General features: G+C 44.0%; 2 protein-coding genes across 4 annotated transcripts in view; one reads left to right on the top strand and one right to left on the bottom strand.

Moving 5' to 3' along the window:
• Window positions 1-23,097, top strand: part of ano10b (anoctamin 10b) — a 134,532-nt gene that overhangs the window by 1,166 nt on the left and 110,269 nt on the right. For 2 of the 3 annotated variants that reach the window (XM_078544120.1, XM_078544118.1), the window contains exons 2-3: window positions 634-709; window positions 7,779-7,931. The gene's annotated coding sequence lies outside the window, so the exon portion shown is untranslated. The remainder of the gene's footprint in view (window positions 1-633; window positions 710-7,778; window positions 7,932-23,097) is intronic. The other variant, XM_078544119.1, reaches the window with a different exon arrangement.
• Window positions 19,154-23,097, bottom strand: part of lcat (lecithin-cholesterol acyltransferase) — a 29,642-nt gene continuing 25,698 nt past the window's right edge. The window contains exon 6 of the mRNA XM_078544122.1: window positions 19,154-20,287. Within this exon, the coding sequence (XP_078400248.1) occupies window positions 19,743-20,287 (545 nt within the window). The 3' untranslated portion in view covers window positions 19,154-19,742. The remainder of the gene's footprint in view (window positions 20,288-23,097) is intronic.

Below are 23,097 nucleotides of genomic sequence, written 5' to 3'. Positions count from 1 at the left end.
ACTTCCCACAGGCCCTGATTTCCACGTCAGGCCAAAGTAATTTGGGAGCCATCAGTCATTATAGAAAGACTGCACATATTATAATAGACAACAGTGATTTAAAAATGAAGATCTTACTAATGATTACCACAACTTCCAAGTGTTGCTATTAGTACTTTTTAATTCAGTTTAGTGGTGAAGAATATAATCTTTCCAACCACAATATATTTTAAAAAAGACGAAATGAAGTGTCAAAACTAAAAATATTCTGGGCAGGGTCATGCCCCAAGACCCCCTTGGTGTACCATCTAACTGCTGATAAAATTGCTCTATCAGCTCCTTTCATTGCCCAGGCATTCACTTGCAGCAACTCACTTGCCTTTGCCTGCTTTGCTCATACTATAAGATCATCACTATAAAAATAACAAGATCTACATCAGCAACAAACCTTCCTGAAATTCACCAAAGCACTAATTTAATTTCACAAACAACTATATGTTCCCAGCTACTTGGCAATTTCAAGCCAGTTTCAGCAAAAATAAATGCAAAACCTGCTGAACTGAATCTATTTTATTTGAATCCATAATTACATTTGTGTCCTGTTCTGTTGCGTAAGATTCAGGTCTTTGATTCCTTTTTTTTTGCTATCCTCAGCCAACCTGCACTGACCAAATCCTTCCCTTATCACCGTCAGTTGACAACATTGCAGAATTTGTGAAATTTTGGAAAGGTAAAAATGCCTTTAATTTGTAGTTGTAATCCTGGGAATGAAGGTGACATATTTTTTTATAAACCAGAAGCCAAATATAGACAGGGAACAAACTCATCAGGGGCTATAAGGTAGAACTGGTCACCAATTCTTTGCTGACCATTTAGTTGCATACCCGATTTACATGTCCACATTCTGACCTGATGACCTGTGAACAGGAAGGATTTGAGGTGGGCTTTGACAGGGCAATGATAGGGACAGAGTGAAAATCTCACCCACATTTCAGGTGCTGGGTATTTTCACCACTACACCACAAAAATAGTACATTTTTTATTATATTGTATAGCTCTCCACATCTGATAAATCAGCAGAACATGGAGCAATACTAAATGAGATCCAAAAATATCTGTAACACTTCCTATCATCACGCTTCAATGTCACACTATATATGTAAAATTCCTGCTGACTGCCTCATATAAGCAGCAATAAATCTCAACTGAGTAGGTAGGCATCATTCTAATAACAACTGAAAGCCATCATGCTAAATTTAAGCTGGGAAAGAAACCCACAAAACAAAAAGGGCAATCAGAAACAGCCACCACTAATTAAAGTTGAATCAGTAAAATTATTGCAGAAGCTTTTTAATGTTAGGTGGAGCTGCCATTGCCATATTGAGTTTTTCCCAGTTGAACATTTACAGGTGGAAGTAACAATCCTAATGTAAGAAAGCAATAAAACAACCCAAACCTACACCTGCTGGGATTACCTGTACATAGTTTTAAATCCATGGGAATTGTCTTAGAGAGGGGGCCCGATCCTTTGTCAGGTGCCTCAGTGTCAAATTGGAGTACGTGGGTGGGATCATGTATTAGTGAAATAAAAGCAAAAAACTGCGGATGCTGGAAACCCAAAACAAAAACAAAAATACCTGGAAAAACCCAGCAGGTCTGGCAGCATCTGCGGAGAGGAACACAGTTAACGTTTCGAGTCTGAATGACCCTTCAACAGAACTAAGTAAAAATAAGTAAATTCTCTTCTATTTTTACTTAGTTCTGTTGAAGGGTCATTCAGACTCGAAACGTTAACTGTGTTCCTCTCCGCAGATGCTGCCAGACCTGCTGAGTTATTCCAGGTATTTTTGTTTTTGTCATGCATTAGTGAGTTGGGCTTGGCTGATCATTTTTCTTCCCTGTAAGTTCTTTGCCTCATCCTACACAGCTGTTTTCAACGTCAATCAAAGAAAACACCATCCTTCTTAATTTTGGCTCCAAACTGTAGCTAAATATTCTTCCCAGCTGAACCCAATGAGCATTCACAGAAAAGGCCAAGACTTGTGGTTTGTAAGTCGCATGACTTCCAATCCAATAAGAACACCCTGAAGCCTAATCTTGTTTCATTTAAAAATTGGCAAAAACATGAACCATGACATTTTGTACTTTAAGTAAATTAAGCGTAACTCTGTACAAAGATGTGTCTGTGTATGCATTTTATGTAAAGTATGCACTCCAATCTTTTCTGAAGTAATTTTCTTGAAATAAGTTATAGGTTATGGGCGGAATTTCCCCAGATTTGCTCTAAGTGCAGCAGCGGGCAGGCAAAATGGCGTCCTACCCGCTGGCTGCGATGGCGGATTTCCACACCGTATTGTCCCAGACCCACCTCATTATTAATGCATTCTTGCGGAACATGCCATTTCCATGGTGGGTAGACTCTTATTTGCCCTCTGTCATCACCCCGCCATTGCATCAAGCCAGTCACCATGTTTAAAAGGCAGCTGCCAGCACAGTGTTCGTCGCTACCAGCTCACCACCGCTGCCCATGAGACATGGCCAGCAAAGGAAAAAGAACCGCAGCCACCAGCTTCAATGACGGGTCAACTCGAGCATCTGCTGGATGCCACGGAGGCCTGCCAGGATGTCCCATACCCCTGCTCTGGCCGCAGGATGGGCAGCAACGTGATCAACACAGCTTTGGAGGAGGTGGCAGCAGTGGTTAGCGCAAACGCACTTCAGAAGAGGACAGCCACCCAGTGCCACAAGAAGATAAATGATCTCCTCCATTCCACCAGGGTAAGTTACTCTTTTCATCATTCCCAACTCACACACTCACAAACCCTTCACACATCCACAGGGACCTCACTCATTGCCAGTTCAAGGGACATCACCATTCACTCCCTCACACACTTTCATTGGCTTCATCCTGTCCATGAGAACACTCACCGCCCACACAGGCCAGGCTTACTTATCATCTGGCCTTGCAGGTGTCCTGTTTACACTCGCTCCATCCCTATTCATGCAGAACAAGCTGGCACACAACAAGAGGGAGAGGTCACAGACTGGTGGAGGAATGATAGAAATCAAGGTCCTCACGGACTTTGAAAACAGAGCCATCCAGCTGGCTCCTGACAACCTGGAACAGTCCTGTGCTGACAGTGAGGTCGGCGCTGCTGTACCAAGTGAGGATCGAGCATCAGACAACCATGCTGTGAGTGATGTGTCCTCTTTCACAGGCCACTGCCATGCAGTAATTATCTCCCCTTGCTTCCGAAGGTCCATCTCTCCAAGAGTCGATGGGGTCCCTGACCCAGGGCCTCCAAGCCAGTTTGGAAGGGACACCCCAAGGGGAACCGGAATGCACCCCCCTACAAGTCCCGTCACAGCGCTCACCCCCACCCTCCACCAGTGCAGAGACACACAGCTCAGTGAGACCTAGCTCTAGAATAGGCATGGGATCACATACTGGTGAGCACAGTGCACAGTCTGATCCATAGCAGGTGGTGGCAGGGACTTCCCAGGCCCCAGCATTTGGAGGACTGCTGGAGGCCAGAACCTGTTGAGTCCGAGTCAGATGACGAGCCTCTGGACTCGGTCATGTCTCAGCTGTTGGAGCTGCAAAGTCAAGCTCAGGAACATCAGGAAGGGATGTCCATTGCACTTCTCAGATTGCAAGGCACGATGGAGGAGTCCATCCGACTTCAGGCTGAGGTGATAGCGCTGGCATTGCAATGCACCGAGGTCAACACTTGCAGGATGGTGGCCGCCATGGAGACCTTGGTCCAGGATGTCGCTTCTGCACTGCTGTGTGTGGGCTTAACTCCATCGCTGAAGCCATAGTTGGCCTCCAACGGTGTGTACGTGAGAGGGGTGCCAGGCAGCTCGATCTCACTCTACTAGCCCTTCCGCTCATGGAGTCAGCCGGGGCCCTCGGGCACCCATAGGGAGGAGGATCAGCAGGTATCAGTAATGTTTCCACCCAGGTGACTCTGGGAGTAACTGGCCCATCTGAATACCCTCTTCCTGTGACCTCCACAGCCCCTGCTCCACAAGCCTAGGATGGTGTCACTGCCACATAGCAGGATCCCGAAAGCAGGCCGGGGCCCTCCAAGTCTCGGCCCTCCAGAGGACGCCTGCCAAAGTCATCACAGACAGGGCGTCACAGACAGGCTGCCTCCACCTCCGCTGTGGATGTCTGGGGAGCACCAAGATGTAGCGGCAGGGTTAAGACAGTTAAGGAAAAGCAGTTGCACAGCCTGGGCATGGGTGCTAATCACTTGTACATACTGTTCACTATTGTCAATAAATTCCTAAGAATGTCTCCCTGCCTGTGGCTCCTTGTTCTGTTGAGCAGTGTTCTTGTCACTCAGATGTAAAACATTTCTGCACAAGATAAAGGCAGGTGTCTCAGTCCAGGGCCTCTTCCCTGTGCTCTGTGCAGCCTTCAGACCACAGTGATGGTCCAGCCTCACACTTACTGGAAACATTACTGATGCCTGCACCTCGGCAGTGCTGATCACTGCTGCCAGAATGTAGTGGGCAGGCGCCACAGAGTTCTCTAATATTCTCTGTGTGCTCTCAGGACATTTAAATTGAGCTGGCCCCCATCACACCAGTGTCTGTGACCAATGATGCTGTGCACCAGCTCCTGAAGGGCTGAGGTGCTGAAGGTGAACAGAGCATCAGATGCGTCTAAAGTTTCATGGCTGCGTCTCTGAGATGGCCCTGATCATGGAGTGTAAGTGAGCTACCCTAGGCCAGACAGGAGTCAGACATTCTCAGACGCTGTGTGAAGATTCATGGAGTGTCCTCACTGCATGTTGTCATCATCCTCCTGCGATCAAGTGACTATTAGGACCTCCACTGCATCTCCATGACAGGAGCATTCTCACAGAGACTTTTGGCGCTGAGATAAGCCAGACTGGAGTCAAATGTTCACAACTGTGAAGTGAGGATCTATGAGGATACCTCACTGCATGTCGTCATCATTCTCCACAAATCTGGCAGCTATGAGGGCCTCCCGATCGCGCCTGCCTTGTCTAGCCAAGTAAAAGCCTTATCCCCGTCATCGTCACCACTGAGGACCTCCTCACCCTCGTCCCCACTGCCGCCCTCCTTACCCGAGGAGACCTCCATCTCCTCCTCAGCCAGCTCCTCACCCCTTTGCAGTGCCAGGTTGTAAAGGGCGCTGCAGATGAAGATGATGTGTGACACCCTCTGCGGACTATATTGCAGGGCTCCACCAGACTGATCCAGGCACTGGAACTGCATCTTCAGCATCCCGATGGTCTGCTCTACCAAGTTGCGAGCTGCTGTATGAGCCTCGTTATATCGTCGCTCTGCTGCAGTCTGAAGCTGCCACACGGGTGTCATCAGACACGTCCTCTGCTGGTAGCCCTTGTCCCCAAGGAGCCATCCCTGCAGCCTCTGTGGCAGGGATCTGTGACCGAATCAGGATGTAGGTATCGTGCACACTCCCTGGAAACCATGCGCAACCTACAAGATATGTTTCTGGTGGTCGCACACCAGCTGCACATTCAGCGAATGGAAGCCCTTGTGGTTGATGTAGTCCACCGTGTGTAGCGACGGAGACCTGAGCGCCACATGAGTGCAGCCAATCGCACCCTGCATTTGTGGGAATCCCGAGATCTGGATGAGCCCAATGGCCCTTGCATCCTGGCTGTCCCAGCCCCGGGCGAAATGCACAAGGTTGTGTGCCATGGAGAAGATGACATCCGTGACCTCATGGTTGCATTTATGGGTGGCGGATTGTGAAATCCCACAGAGGTCACCTGCGGATCCCTGAAAGGAGCCACTGGCATATAAATTGAGCACTGTGATCGCTTTCACAGACACTGGCAGTGGATGCCCTCCATGTCCCCTTGGCCCCAACTCCTGCAGTAAGTGGAAGATGTGAGCCACCAGGTCCCTAGACATGCACAGTCATCGGCGACACTGGTTCTCAGTCATCTGCAGGAATGGCAGGCAGTGTCTATAGACCCTGGGTGTCCCTGGGCGCTGACTAGCCACGGCTCGCTGTCGCTCCTGGGCAGCGTGTGCGGGAGCCCCCACTGCCCCTTCTTCATGAGGTTGCTGCTCCTGCCTTTGCGTGGCCAGGAGCCTCAGTCACTCTCTCCTCCGTCTTCTTCGCTCTCTGTAGGCCATCAGACATACAGCTAGGTCACCAGGATCCATGATCCTGACGTGGTCCTCCTGCAGCATGAAAGAGAGAGACGTGGTTATCGTGGCTGTACTTAGCACCTTTCCTGGCCCTGCCTGACCACCCCTTAACGCTTCCCGGAGAGCGCTGGTCACCCCTCGGATGGCCAGAGATGAGTGCGCTGCATGGCTGCCCTGTCCACCTGCGACATGAGGGACACTGGTCCAAACCAGGATGCTGAGGTTGCAAGGGGCTGTGAGGCACCTCCAGCAGTGACTGCTACATGGCCAGTGTTGGCGAGGAGATTGTACACTCGTGCAGTCCAAGTGCGCAGTCCACTAAAGTGGTCGCAACCTCGCAGTCTGTGCTGGGGTGGTGGGGGGTAAGGTCTGGAGGGCTTGGTGGCACATTGGTGCCTCCGCGTTCCTTGCATGGGTGGGCAGGCGAGGAGCCCGACTCCAATCATATCACTGTGGCTGCACCTGAACTATCTCAGTTGCAGAGGAATGGTCAATTTATACAGGTGTCCCTACTGATTGGCCACTTCCCTCGCCTACCCTGCCCCCCCCTCGATATCTTGCACGTGGGACTCAACGCCACAGCAGCAGTTGTCTTCCCCCACCCCCGCCCCCTGACAACAGCAACAGTCACCTCCGAGGCTGACAGGAGTTGCCCCCGAACACCACCACCCCCCGAAAACATTTGTCTCCGAGGTAGGGCAGCACTTCACCCAGACCCCTCAGCGCCCCTGAAGCCTGCAAAGCAACAGGCGACCCTGGCGAGCTGTGGAAAATGACGCTGTTCTCTCATCTCAGTTCCCCCCAAAGTGAAGGTCACCAAGTGCACATCGCCTGTGTGCTATTGTGAAACAGGTCATGTGCTTTCTTGCCGACATGGACGGCTAATCCGGCGGGGGTCCAGAGCTTGGCAGGATGGCCTTTTAATGAGATGCTGATGTATTACAATGAGTTCCCCGCCAACCATTGGCAGGAAATACAGATGATCGTGACCTGCCTTCGAGCCGTTGTGAACCAGATCATGCCATATTGTCTGCGCCCACCACCTATCATACCTACTGCCAGTGGGCACGGGAAATTCTGCCCTATGTTACAGTCACTGTAGAGACCGATAACTTTTTAAAAAAGTGATGAATTTCCCAAATAGCCAATGGAAATAAAATGGTGAACAAGATTTCACTTTACAATGCATTTACTGTAACAAGCAAACTAAAATCAACAGAGATCTAACATTAATTAATAGGCAAATAATACATCAAACTAAAGAAAAAGGTAAGTTTTGCATTCACTGACTAACACAGCCAAAATATATCATTGAAACACTTTTGTGCAATGCCATGCTTCTGGCTGATATGTAGCATCACATGAAAGCTCCCACAGTCACTCCTAGCTCCCCAGTGAAGGTTCAATTCTCCCCACCACACCAGGTTGAAACTTCCAGTTTCCTTTGACCAATGTTCCACTTAGCCCAAGCTTTCCCAGATACAATTACCACCACCGAGCCACACCTTGGTGACTCTCCATCCCTTAAATCTCTAAGAGTCCTGTCTTTGTTACCTTTCTTTTGAACAGAAGCTGAACTCTCCCCAGCATCCTGCTTGGTTGTTAACAAAAAAACATCTCCACTTGCTTCTCCACAGCAGTAGCTTCTCGTTGTGCCTCAAACAGCAGCTGTCCATTTTCTGTGAGATACCGTGAAAGGTGTGAAAACAGAGACCCCCACTTCAATGGTTTCCTGTTTGAATTGCTCTCCCTATGGCAACTGGATCACATGAGCATTACTTCAAGCTGAGGTGTTTATCCAGAATTTTCTGTTTTACTTTGAGTTAAAGGTGCATTTCAAAACATAACTGTCTTATCAAATTCAATTTCATGATAGTTTTTATGCTGAAAGGGTTGTTTACAGCAGGTTAATTTGTTATAAACCTTTAAACAGCACCAAGTTTTGATGTATCATATTTACATTTTTTGTGATGTAAGACCATAAGACCAAAGACGTAGGAGCAGAAGTAGGCCATTCGGCCCATTGAGTCTGCTCTGCCATTCAATGAGATCATGGCTGATCTGATAAACCTCAACTCCACTTTCCTGCCTTTTCCCCATAACCCTTGATTCTCTTACTGATTAAAAATCTGTCTATCTCAACCTTGAATATACTTAACGACCCAGCCCCTACAGCCCCTACATCCCCTACAGAAGGAATTCCTCCTCATCACTGTTTTAAATGGGCGCCCCCGAAATCTGAGATTATGTCCTCTGTTCCTAGACTCTCCCACAAGGGGAGCAACCTCTCAGAATCTACCCTGTCGAGCCCCCTAAGAATCTTATATGTTTCAATAAGGTCGCCTCTTATTCTTCTAAACTCCAATGAGTACAGGCCCAACCTACTCAACCTCTTCTCATAAGAAAATCCCTCCATATCCAGGATCAACCTAGTGAACCTTCCCTGGACTGCCTCCAATGCCAGTACATCTTTCCTAAGATAAGGGGACCAAAACTCCAAAATTGTTCACAGTATTTTATGTGTGGTCTAACTAGTGCCTTGTATAGTTTTAGCAAGACTTCCCTATTTTTATACTCCATTCCCTTTGAAATAAATGCCAACATTCCATTTGCCTTCCCTATTATCTGCTGAATTTGTCTGCTAGCTTTTTCTGATCCATGAACAAGGACCCCCAAATCCCTCTGTGCTGCAGCTTTCTGCAGTCTTTCTTCATTTAAATAATATTCATTCTTCCTGCCAAAGTGCATAGCCTCACATTTTCCCACATCATATTCCATCTGCCAAGTTTTTGCCCACTCACTTAACCTGTCTACATCCCTCTGTAGGCTCTTTGTGTCATCCTCACCACTTGCCTTCCCGCCTGTTTTTGTGTCATCCGCAAACTTGGTGATAGTATATTCACCTCCCTTATCTAAATCATTAATATATATTGCAAATAATTGCGGCCCCAGCACTGATCCTTTTGCACTCCAGGTTGCCACCCAGAAAATGCCCCCCTTATCCTAACTCTCTGTCTCCTATTAGTTAGCCAATCCTCTATCCATGCTAATATACTACCCCTAACACCATGGGCTCTTCCCTTATTAAGTGGCCTTATGTGCGGTACCTATCGAATGTCTTTTGGGAATCCAAATATATTACATCTACTGGTTCCCTTTTATCTATCCTTCTTATTACCTCCTCAAAGAATTCCAATAAATTTATCAGGCATGATTTCCCTTCATGAAGTCATGCTGACTTTGTTTGATTATGTTATGCATTTCTAAATGCTCTGCTATTATATCCTTTATAATAGATGGATGTTAAGCTAACTGGCCTATAGATACCTGTTTTTGGCCTCCCTCCCTTTTTGAATAAAGGCGTTACATTTGCAGTTTTCTAATCCTCTAGGACTTTTCCAGAATCTAAGGATTCTTGGAAGATGACAACCAGCGCATCCACTATCTATGTAGCTACTTCCTTTAATACCCTAGGAAACCATCAGGTCCAGGGCACTTATCGGCCTTTAGCCCCATTAGCCTTCCTAGTATTTTTTCTCTAGTGATAGTTATTGTATTTATTTCCTCCACCCCTTTTGCCCCTTGAATATCTATCATTTTTGGAATGCTATTAGTGTCTTCTACCGTGAAGACTGATGCAAAGTATTTATTCAACTCCTCTGCTATTTCCTCGTTCCCCATTATTATTTCCCCAGCCTTTTTCTCTAAGGGGCCTATGTTCACTTTGGCCTCTCTCTTCCTTTTTATATATTTAAAGAAGCTCTTACTGTCCATTTTTATATTAATTTCTAGTTTATCTTCAATGTTTATTTTTCCCCTCTTTATTTTTTTTTGGTAATCTTTTGTTGGTTTTTAAAACTTTCCCAATCCTCTGGCTTACCACTGATCTTTGCCACATTGTATGTTTTTTCTTTTACTTTGATACTATCCTTAACTTCCTTGGTTAACCATGGCTGGTTTATCCCATTCCTAGAATCCTTCTTCCTCACTGGGATATATCTTTGTTGTGAGTCATGAACTATTTTCTTAAACATCTGCCATTGTTCTTTTCTGCTAAACTCCTTTCCCAGTCCACTCCAGCCAACTCTGCCCTCATTCTTTTGTAATTACCCTTATGTAAGTTTAGCACAGTTGTTTCCGACCCAAATTTCTCACTCTCAAACTGAATGCTAAATTCAGTCACTGTTTCCTAGGGGATCTTTTACTCTGAGATCATTTATTAAACCTGCCTTATTACACATTACCAGGTCCAAAACAGCCAGACCCCTGGTTGGATCCACAACATATTGTTCTAGGAATCTGTCCTGAATACACTCTATGAATTCTTGCTCATGTTTACCTCTGCCCAATTTGATTTTCCCAATCTACATGAGGATTAAAGTCACCCATGATTAATGTACTGCCCTTTTTACATGCCCTCATTATCTCCTGATTTATTCTCTGTCCTACAGTATAGCTACTATTAGGGGGCCTATAGACTACTCCCACCAGTGTCTTCTTCCCCTTGTTATTTCTTACCTCCACCAATATGGATTCTACATCTTCCAATCCAAGATCATTTCTTGCTTTCGTACATATTCCATCTCGTATTAACAAAGCTATCCCACCACCCTTTCCATCCTGTCTGTCCTTTCGAAAAGTCACATACCCTTGAATATTTAGTTCCCAGCTTTGATCTCCTTGTACCCATGGCCACGATTTCCCCCCATCGGGGGCGAAGTTGAAGGGCGGGCGTGCACAGGTGCACTTCCGGTCGGCACCCGCGATTGGGGGCGCGGCGCCATTTTACGTGGGCGGGCACATTAAGGCCCGCCCAGCATGACGTCTGCACAGAAGCACTGTGTGCTCCCTGTGCGGGTGGTGGGGGGGAATCCCAAAATCGAGAGTGCGCTCTTTCGCACAAGCAGCTCAAAATGTAAAAAAGCTAAAAATAGAATAATAAAATTTTCCTAACATGTCCCCTCATTTGACACTGTCACATGAGTTGGGACATGTCTATAATTTTTACAAAAACTTCATTAAAATTTTAAAAAACCTACATGAAACCTCATCCCGCCCGTGGATGAGGTTTCATAATTTTTCTAATTCGAGCCGGGGCTCCTGGCCTGCCCGCCAACCTTAAGGTTGGACGGGCAGAACCACTAATTAGTTAAATGACTCTGTCAATGGCCTCAATTGACCATTGACAGGTCGGCGGGCACGCAGCTGATTTTGCTGCACCCCCGCCTACTGGAAAATTTAAATGGGGCGCCGTGACGTCAGGAGTTCCACCCGATGTCACCGCACGTCATTTTATGCGTCAGCGAGTGGGCCCCGCCCCCCCGCTCGCCGATGGGAAAATCCTGCCCCATGTCTCTGTATTGGCAATAAGATCATACCCATTAACCTCTATTTGTGCCGTTAATTCATTTATTTTGTTCCAAATACTATGTGCAATTAAGTAAAGAGCCATTAATTTTGCCTTTTTACCATTTTTCCCCCTTTGACCCTATTTGCTGCTGTTTTTTATGTTTGTTCACTCTATCCCTTCCTGTCACACTCTGGGTATCATTACCTAAATAGCTGCCTTGCAATGCTGTCATATCTTTTTGCTTTGTAAGCTTACGTACCCCCTCTCCAGAACCCTCCCCCCGTCTATTTAGTTTAAAGCCCTCTCTACAACCTAGTTATTCAATTTGCCAGGACACTGGTCCCAGCACGGTTCAAGCGAAGCCCGTCCCACTGGAACAGCTCCCATCTACCTCAATACTGGTACCAGTGCCCCATGAACTGAAACTCATTCCTCCCACACCAATCTTTGAGCCACACATTTAACTCCTTGACTTGATATACCCTATGCCAGTTTGCCTGTGGCTCAGGTAGTAATCCCGAGATTATTACCCTGGGTTTCTGCTTTTTAATTTAGCTCCTAACTGTTCAAATTCTTTCAGTAGAGCCTCCTTTCTAATCCTATCAATGTCGTTGGTACCAACGTGGATGATGACAACTGGATCCCTCCCCTCCCACTCCAAGTTCCTCTCCAACCCTGAGGAGATGTCCTTAACCCTGGCACCGGGCAGGCAACACAGCCTTCGGGAGTCACACTCACGGCTGCAGAGAACAGTATCTGTCCCCCTAATTATACTGTCCCCTACCACTACTACGTTCCTATTTCTTACCCCTGACTTGAAGGCTCCCTGTCCCATGGTGCCGTGGTCAGTTTGCTCATCCTCTCTGCAGTCCCTGCTCTCGTCCACACAGCTTGCAAGAACCTTGCAGTTGCAGGAGCTGAGAATCCTCGAACGCTACCCTCTGGGTCCCCGCGCCTGCCTCACCTGCAGTCACACCCTCCTGACCCTGATCACAGATCAAATTTGAATTACCTAACCTGAGGGGTGTGACCGCCTCCTGTAGTAAAGTGTCCAGGTAACTTTCCCCCTGCCTGATGGGGCACAATATCTGCAGCCCGGACTCCAGCTCCTCAATTTGGATCCGAAGTTCCTCAACCTTCAAACACTTACTACATATGTGTTTGCTCTGGATCACCTTGGTGTCCCACATGCTGCAGCAGGAACACATCGCCCATCCTGGCATCGCTATCATATTTAATTTAATTTATTAATTACAATATTCTAAATGCCAACACCATTTCTTTTATGCTTATACTCAAAGGCAATTAATCATACAAACAGGTAGAAGGTTATAAACAGACTGTGTAATTATTCAAGTTTAAAAGAGTTTCTGAATGAAAGTCCTGAATTTTAAAATGTTTTACCTAAAAATTCTTCCAAATATTCTAAGTCCTATTGCAGATATATTTGCCAAAGAAGGAAAAATGTGGGCCGGATTTTCCGAGCAATGGCAATGATGGTTGGATTGCCACTGTGCTTATAAATTCCCCTGACTCAGTGCAGCTGCTGCTGCCCATTTCTTCAAGATCTTCCGATCCCAGCTTTCAGAGAAATGTGCAGCACAACATCTCTCAGGGAACTCCATCGGAATGGAGTAAAGTCAGGGAATAGCAGGATACGTCCACTTTTTACAACACTAAACTGCCGTACGGTAAGTTTAAAGGTCCAGTGTGAATGTTAGTGAATAGATAAGTGAATGGGTGTGTAGATGAATGGGTAACTGAGTGAATGGGTAGGTGGGTGTTATGGTACAGCAGATGGTAAATGCTGAGCTGCTCAAATCGCAGTAGGAAACTTGAAACAGCTGCCAAAACTGTTTTGCAATTTATATTTTATTTCGAGGTGCATGCCTTGAATTTAGTAGTAATAAGTCCACCAAGACTTAGTTTTTTTTTTACAAAACTAAATTAAACATTTATTAATAAAAGAAAAGATTTTAAGTACGTACATAGATCTAGAAATTACTACTATAATAACTCCTAAATCCCCTAATTAATCTGGCTCCCAGTTACCCTCCATTAAGGCAACAGTAAAAACAAATAGAGTTAAACAGCCCCAGGCAAAGCACACAATACCCTGGACAGTGATATTCAATAGAGTTTTCTTAGCTTCGGTTCCTATTCTCAGCAACTTGATACATAGAGGCTGGAGACTTTTCACGCTTGTGTTAGATCTTAGAATTCCTTCCTCCTTACACATAACCTCATCTCCTTTACACATGTTTCTCCCTTTTAATGCAAATTCCATTGTTCCCATACGTTTTTGCAACTTTACTTTTCTCATAATACAAATCTTTTCATAGTACTAATTTTATCAGTAACCTTTGGGAAAAATAAACTCACTGTTTGGCTTAGCTTCTTCTGGCTAAGTGTAACATATTACCATCTGTTTGAAATTCAAATTACTCTGGTTTATCTAAAAATGCAAATTTTCCATACAACTCACATTCACCTACCTTTACAATAAATCATCATAATATGATGAAAATTATTATATTTTCATGACAGTGGGTGAGGTGGGTAAGTGGGTAGTTAGGTAAATGGATAGGTGGGGGGTAGTTGGGTTGGTTCAGGTGGGGAATCAGATTTTGGGGGTTAGCCAAGTCATGGTGGTAGTCAGGTCAGAGGGTAGTCGGGTCGGGGGGTGGGCTGGCCTGGTTGGGGGTAGTTCGGTGGTTGGGCGGTGTAGTTGGGGGAGTAAGTCAGGAGGCTGGGTGGGTGGGGGGTGGGGGGGTGCAGTCAGGTGCTTAAGGGGGTTAGTCCGGTTTGGGGTTGGTCAGGTCTGGTCGACAGGGTAGTCAGGTGGGGTTGGGGGTGTAGTTGTATGGTGGGGGTATATTCAGGTGATGGGGGCATTTGGTTGTGGAGTTACCCAGCTGTTAGACTAGGTGTTAACCTGTCTAATATTTCCTGGGGACGTATCCTGGTAAATGCTGTGGAACTGTCCAAAGTCACCGACTGTAACTCAGAATCAGACACATTCACGGATGGTCCCGGGGGAGCAGGCAAATTACCCATCAGAAGTTCAAACTTCCCAGGCAATTCCCACATAGGTCTGTGCGTCAGGACTTCCACAGGATCCCAATGTGCATTATGAGTCACACACCTGGCCTCTGACAATCCGGAGATTGGAAGATTTAGCCTGTGAATATGCAAAACATAACAATTTTTCTACATTTTTTGGTTCTCACTACAAAAGACTTAAGCAGGTAATAATAAATGTAATGAACTGCTTGCCCATATTACAGGCAGATATTTATTAATGTAGCTTTATATTTATATAAGTGAATCTGGACTCTTATGATCACCTGCTTCCTTTGGTTCAGCATTGATGGCTGTGCCTTCAATGCCGAGGCCCCGAGATCTGGAATTCTAACCCTAAACCTCTCCGCTTCTCTCCCTTGCTCCCCTCCTTTAATATCCTCCTTATAACTTACCTTTTTGGCCAAGAAGGAGCTGGAAGGACACAAGAAATATTTTCAACGAAGATATTTAGCCCTCACCCGCAGTATCACAGTATCTTTACAGTGCAGAAGAAGGCCATTCGGCCCATCGAGTCTGCACAGGCTCTCGGAAAGAGCATTCCACCTAGTCCCACTCCCCTCCTCGTAACCTTGCACATTCTCTCTTTTCAGATAGGAATCCAATTCCCTTTTGAATACCTTGATCGAACCTGCCTCCACCACCTTTTCAGGAAGTTTGTTCTACCTCTGGGTGAAAGCATTTTTCTTCACATCACACTTACTCCTTTAGCCAATTATTTTGAATCTGTGCCCTCTTGTTCTTGATGTTCTCTTTAATGGGAACAGTTTCTCACTATTTACCCTGTCCATACCCTCAGGATCTTGAATACCTCTATCACGTCTCCTCTCAGCCTTCTTTTCTCCAGGGAAAACAGCCCCAACCTCCCCAACCTCTATTCTCATAGCTACAGTTCTTCATCCCAGGAATCATTCTTGTGAACCTCCTCTGTATGTTCTCCAATCCTTCACATCCTTCCTCAAGTATGGCGCTCAGAATTGATGCAGTACTCCAGATGAGACCTAATTAGTGTCTTATATAAGTTCAACATGACCTCCTTACTTTTGCACTCAATGCCCCTATTAATAAAGCTTACAATATTGTATGCTTTATTAACTGCTCTCTCAACATGCCCTGCCATCTTCAATGAGCAATGTACATATACCTTGAGGTCCCCCTGTTCCTGCACATCCTTTAGAGGCTCTCTCTTTATTTTATACTGTCTCACCATACCTTTCCTGCCAAAACGAATCATCTCATGCTTCTCTGCATTGAACTTCATCTTCCACTTGTCTGCCCAATCCACCAACATGTCTATGTCCTTTTGAAGTTCAAGACTATCCCCATCACAGTTGATAGCATTTCCACTCTTCGTATCATCTGAAAATTTTGAAATCATTTCCTGCACACCACAGTCTAGGTCATTAATATATATCAGGAAGAGCAAGGGTCCCAACACTGACTCCTGAGGAACTCCACTACAAATCTTCCTCCAATCTGAAAAACAACCATTTATCACTACTCTCTGTTTCCTGTCATTCAGCCAATTTCTTATCCAAGTGCCTACTTTCCCTTTTATTCCATGAACTAGAATTTTGCTCACAAGTCCGTGGCACTTTATCAAATGCCTTTTGAAAATCCATATAGACCACCTCAACAGCGTTTCCTTTATTACCCTTCTCTATTACTTCTTCAAAAAGCTCAAGCAAGTTATTTAACCCTTAATTATCCTGCACTTGTCTAAGTGATTATTGATTTTATCCCATACTATAGTTCCAGAAGGTTCCCTACCACTGAGGTCAAACTGACTGGCATGTAGTTGCCAGCTTTATCCTTGCAACACTTTTTGAGCAATGGCATGACAGTCGCAGTTCTTCAGCCCTCAGTTACCTCCCCTGTGTCTAAAGAAGACTGGAAGATTATCGCTAGTTCCTCTGCAATTTCCACTTTCACTTCTCTCAGTATCCTTGGATGCATCCCATCCAGCCCTGGTACCTATCTATTTTAATAAAGATAGCCTTTCCAACACCTCCTTTCTCTCGATTGTAAGTTCTTCAAGTGTACCAGTTACCTCCTCTCTCACCTCCACTGGGTAGCAAGTTCTTCCTTTGTAAAGACAGATGCAAAGTACTCATTCAACACCATTGCTATTTCTCCAGCCTCCACATGCATGTCCCCTTTTTTGTCCCTAATCAGCCCTACTCTTTCTTTTGCCACCCTTTATTATTTACATGCTTATAGAAGTCCCTGGCATTCCTTTTTATATTCACTGCCAGTCTCTTTTCATGCTCTCTCCTTGCTTTTCTTATTAGTTTCTTCACTTCCCCTCTGGTCCCTCTATATTCAGCCTGATTTTCATTGTATTTTCAACTTGACATTTGTTGTACATTTGTCCTATTTTTCCTTAGGTCTGTTGAAGAGTCATACGGACTCGAAACGTTAACTGTGTTCCTCTCTGCAGATGCTGTCAGACCTGCTGAGTTTTTCCAGGTATTTTTGTTTTTGTTTTGGATTTCCAGCATCCACAGTTTTTTGCTTTTATCTATTTGTTGTACATGCACTTCTTCCTTTTCATCTTTACCTCCATCTTTCTCCTCATCCAGGGCACTCTGGATTTATTTGTCCTACCTTTCCCCTTCGAGGGAATATACCTTGCCATTGCCTGCAATGATTTTTCTTTGAAGGTGGTCCATTGGTCAGCCACTATCTTTTCTGCCAACATTTGATTCCAACTCACTCGACTCAGATGCTCTGGATTGTTCTCTGTCCTTTTCCATGATTAATCTAAACCTTATGATACAGTGGTCACTGTCCCCTAGAGGCTCTCCCACTGATATCTGATCCACTTGGGCCAACTCATTCCCCAGAACTGGATCCAAAAGTGCATGTCCTCTCATTAGACTGGAAACATACTGCTGTAGAAAATTATCTTGAACATATTCCAGGAACTCTCGCCCCTCTTGTCCATTTGCACTATTCCTATCTCAGTCTATATTTGGATAATTGAAGTCCCCATTATGATTACCCTGTAACTCTTGCACCTCTCTGTAATTTTTTTTGCAAATTTGTTCCCCCACATCTCTTCCACTGGTTGGTGGTCTGTATACTACATCAATCAATGTTATTGCACTTTTCCCATTTCTTACCTATAGCCAGAGAGATTCTGTCCACCCCTCTGGAACATCTTCTCTCTCTGATACTATAATGCCATCTTTGACCAATAGTGCCACTCCTCCCCCTCCCTTTCTTCCTTTCCTGTCTCAACAATCCAGCAATAACCTTCCCCACCGCCACTTGTTACTTGAACAGTCCAAAAAAAATGTAGCTTATTCAGTCAATCAGAAATCCTGTCCCAAGAACATCCATTATAACCAGAAAGTCCCATGGGATCCATAAAAGCAGCACCTAATTTAGTAAAAAATAAAAACAAAAATCTAAAAGCTACTGCGGATGCTGGAAATCCAAAACAAAAACCGAATTACCTGGAAAAACTCAGCAAGTCTGGCAGCATCGGCGGAGAAGAAATCAGTTAACGTTTCGAGCCTTCATGGTCCTTCGGCAGAACTGGAGCCCACTCTGGATTCTTACCTTCTCTTGATCTTTTCATTGAGACCTAATTTAGTAGGCTTGTTAACCTGCTTTGCTGCCCAGCTTTATTTACTACCTTTAGCAGTAGAAGTTTCAAAATTTGATAAAGTTGGACTTTGTAAAACTCCCAACTTTATTTATTTACCCACTGAAGCATTGTAGAGTAAGATTTTGCCCATGTCAGCATCAAGTACTTCCATATGTCAGGCATAGCACAGCCGGATAGCAAAATCGTGCAGTGCGCTGCCTCAACTGCTTGCCGAAACCTCAACTCAGGAAATGGCCTCTACTGCACCAATGTGACATTTTTCACATCTGGCATCCTGTGACCTCTCCAAGTGAGAATGACTGTCAGTGCTGAATAAGGGACAATTCTGCTCAGTGGGCAATCAGATTTATTGTGCAAACTCCAGAAGTATCTGTGTAGCCAACAAACTAATGAGGTTGAGAGAGATCTGAACCCAAGTGTCAGAGGCCAAAGGCAAGTGCCTAACTCTAACTTGTTGCATGTTTTTCTTTTAATTTTACTGAAATGTGACACCTCTGGAAGTTATGGTGTGATGGGCATGTGCTAGATGTATTACTTTTAATTTTATAAATCATTTAACATTAACACAAAATACTTTTAGTTTTCAATTCCAATTTGGACCCACAATAAAGGAATCCCACAGCTTTTAAATCACAGATGTGTGCTCACATTTCAACTTTTAGAATGGGGAAAGGATGTAGTATACCTTAGATTCCCTTCTGTTCAGCAGCTTCAATTTTTACAGATTAAATCTTTCATAAAATATAATAATTAAATTTTTTTCTTTAAATACGGTTTAATCCGCAGCATTAAACATTTAAAAAGATTTTAATGTTGCACATTTAAAAATGTCAAGTTCCTTTTCCACACACGACTTACATCAGCTTACTCCCTCGAGAGGTTTTTTTTTTCAAAGTATGTTCTCTTGTGGTTTGTCTAAGAACTGACAATGTTTACCCAGGCTGGCAAGGTCGAAAGTTTGCCTGTAAACTCATTTATGTTCCTCAAGATGGGAACATTTTTTAAATTAAAAACAAAAAATGAAAATTACAATTAAGCGAAATAGCCTTTCTTTGAATTAAGACATCCATTGATGCTGCAGCCTTTAGAACATTCTGTAAGTTGCCTTTGGTGATATCAGCAGATGAACATTCGACTTGCTTGTATGGCTTTCCTCTGGAATTTTCAGGAGGTGTTAATTTGAGGTATTATTTTTAATGGGTTAATGCCACAGTATAAGGTAATATACAGAGGGCATCGATATGAATTAGTTAAATTTTGCTAAGATCCTTGCTGCTGATTTCTAGGCTCAGATTTCTTAAATAAAAGCACACCTCATGTAAATTCCATAAGCCTGGCCATAAGTAATTTGTAGCTTGGAAGTTCATAATTCCTCTATATAAACAACCAAAGATAGTAGTGAATCTCACAACAGATGTTGTTATTACAATAAAAAGCCCTATAGATATCTTTGAATCCTTTCAGAGAAGCCTATTCCAGTTTAAAGGCATAGGTTGGAAATCTAAGATTATTTGTGCCTGAATCAGGAGCACCCAATCACCAAACAAATCACATCTAGTTTCTGGAATTGACTTGGTGTTCAGAATAATTTCCTAACAATATATCTTGAATGATCCCTAAAGCTTGATTGTCATAAATTGTATCAAAATGATGTCTGCCAGGAAGTTCTATAACATGAATTTTCTGCTTTTGTTGGTCCTTCCATTCTCTGCACAGAGACAAGCTTTTCAGGCTAACAGTGTTGTCACCAACACCATAGAGAATCTGCACTGGCTGGTTGGAAGGAAAGCTTTCATCATATATATAAGTCATTGGTGTTGAGATTTCTGCTCCATACATACAGTACATGTCCACCCCTGGTGGAGGCAAGTCAGTCAGAAAACCCTTGCTGTGTTGCCACTTGAACCAGCCATCTTCATATCCTATATCAGTGAAGAACTTTCTGTAGTCATTGTATGTGTAGTTGTAGGTTGGTGTGGAGATGAAGACATGGTCTGCTGGCCAGGCCCGCCTGGTAGGAAGTAGCCAAGGGTTGGTTGTTGTTGTTCGTTGTTGCTTCCGTATCTTCAGGAGATCAAGAGCGAGGCCATAGTTGTCTCCTGGAAAGAAGAATTAAAGAAAGAAAAACACAAATGTGAAATCTCCTTTCTCTTTTATGATAAAAGATACTGTATAATGGGATTGGGAGAGGGTATAAGGAGAGAAAATAGCCCTTTTCAATAGAAAGTATTGCTCCATTTGTATTCCCTTCCCTCTTAGGTTTTTATGTTTATGAAGTTGGACTTCTTGGGAAGTACAAAGTGATGGGTGCACTTGTCAGCAAAAGGAGATGATAAACTAAGGCCCAGTTTCCAATGTTCTGGTGGATGTAGATGATCCAAATACACTATTCAAAGGGCAGCAGGGACTGCACCCAGTCAACATTCACCCCAGATAAACAGATTAACTACTTACCAGTCTAATACCTGTTTGTAGGAGCCTTGCTATATGGAAATTGGCTGACAAAATAAAATAAACTACTGTTCAAAAATAATTGTTAGTGAAGCACTTTGGAATGCGTGGAGAATGTAAAAAGCATTTCATAAAAGCAAGTTCTTCTTTCTTACCAAGCCAGTTTGTAAGGATGTCTCTTTTTTTCATTATCATGATTCAACATGAAAACTGCTCTGGATTTATCTTTTCCACTTCATTTAATCTTATATCCATACAATATCTCTTCACTTTTGTTTCCTTTCAGTACTGGGTGGGCTGAGCTTTCCCAGATTGTCTCTCCTGATAGGGATTAGGCTCATGGCTCTTTTGCAGTGCATTCAGATGTTTCCATTGGGTCTCAATGATGATCACTGAACACAGTATCGAGGCTAGGCACTTTACAGCCTTCCGGACTGAATATTGAGTTCAACAACTTTAGATCTTGAACTCCCTCCTCCATCCTCACCCCCTTTCCGTTTCTTCTCCCTCCCTTTTGTTTTTTCCAATAATTTATATAGATTTTTCTTTTCCCACCTATTTCCATTATTTTTAAATCTATACCTTTTATACCCTTTTAGTCTTATTTCACCCCACCCCCACTAGAGCTGTACCTTGCGTGTCCTGCCATCCATTCTTAATTAGCACATTCTTTTAGATAATATCACCACCTTCAACACCTCTTTGTTCTTTTGTCTGTGACATCTTTTGATTATCTGCTCCTATCACTGCTTGCTTGTTCCTACAACCCCCCCCCCCACTTCTCTCCCCCCACCCCCCCCACCTTAAACCAGTTTATATTTCAGCCCTCTCCTATTTTTACTTAGTTCTGTTGAAGGGTCATGAGGACTTGAAACGTCAACTTTGTTCTTCTCCGCCGATGCTGCCAGACCTGCTGAGTTTTTCCAGGTAATTCTGTTTTTCTTTTGAATTTCCAGCATCCGCAGTTTTTTGTTTTTATAACAGTATCGAGGCTTAGCCTGACCACAGAATGCCACATTTTTATCATGCTAACCTTAGGCTTATACTGTAGTGATCTAGCTCTATTCTGTTAGCTTAATTCAACACTAATCTACAGTGAAAGGACAAACTATGCAGCAACCATATTCCCATATCTTGTAACGTCTCACTTAGACAGGGCTCCTGATTTCTTCATCCTAATTCCTTCCACTTATCTGTTCTGACTTTCAATTTCCATAGTGTTGCCCATTTATGGAATCTCACCGCCAAATATTTTGTTGTTCCATCTACCTTTCCCACACTGTGATAACAGCACAACTAGGCACTCTGCCCTTATGAATGTTTCATCCCCAAACAACACATGAACAACTTGTTCCAAAAGTCAATGACCAACTACAAAAAGAAAAGCCTCCTGACGTCAAATCTAGTTCTATGTTTATATAACTTACACACATGTCCTCTCGACCTCCATAACCCATTTAATTCAAATACTTGATCCACGTGGACTGAGCTGCGTTATTTTAAATACCTCAATCAAGTTCATTTTATTGTCGTGATATTATGCTACTAACAGGGAGAGATTGGATTATTCTGGAGGGGGCAAAGATTACCAAAGGGAAGAGACAGAGGAAGCTAGTGAGGACAGGTACTCGGCCACTCTTAGATCCCTATTAACCACCCTCTCCTCCATACTATACTACATATGAACAAATAAAATAGCAGCGGGAATAGGCCACTCGGCCCCTCAAACCTGCTCCGACATTCATTAAGATCATCGCTGATCTGATTGAAACCTCAGCCCCACTTTCCTGCCTACCCCTCATAACCTTTCATCCCCTTGTTAATCAAGAATCTATCTAGATCCACCTTAAAATCATTTAAAGACTCTGCTTCCACCACCTTTTCAGGAAGAGAGTTCCAAAGACTCACGACCCTCTGAGAGAAAAAAATTCTTCTCATACTCTGTCTTAAATGAACGACGCCTTATTTTTAAACATTGACCCTTAGATCTAGATTCTCCCATAAGAGGAAACATCCTCTCCACATTCACCCTGTCAAGACCCCTCAGGATCTTAAAGGTTTCAATCAAGTTGCCTCTTACCCTTCTAAACTCCAGTGGATACAAGTCCAATCTTTCCTCATAAGACAACCTTCCCAATCCTGGTATTAGTTCAGTAAACCTTCTCTGAACTGCTTCTAATGCATTTACATCTTTCTTTAAATAAGGAGACCAGTGCTGTACACAATACTCCAGATGTGGTCTCACCAGTGCCCTGTACAACTGAAGCATAACATCCCTACTTTTGTAATCAATTCCCCTCGCAATAAATGAGAACGTTCTATTAGCTTTCCTAATTACATGCTCTACCTGCACACTAGCCTTTTGTGATTCACACACTAGGACACCCAGGCCCCTCTGAATCTCAGAGCTCTGCAATCTCTCACCATTTAGATAATAAGCTTCTTTTTTATTCTTCTT

Source organism: Cetorhinus maximus, chromosome 6 (genome assembly GCF_964194155.1).
Source record: "Cetorhinus maximus chromosome 6, sCetMax3.hap1.1, whole genome shotgun sequence".
NCBI classification, from domain to species: domain Eukaryota; kingdom Metazoa; phylum Chordata; class Chondrichthyes; order Lamniformes; family Cetorhinidae; genus Cetorhinus; species Cetorhinus maximus.
The sequence above is the reverse complement of the archived record's forward strand: the minus strand, read 5'-3'. Positions and strand labels throughout refer to the sequence as shown.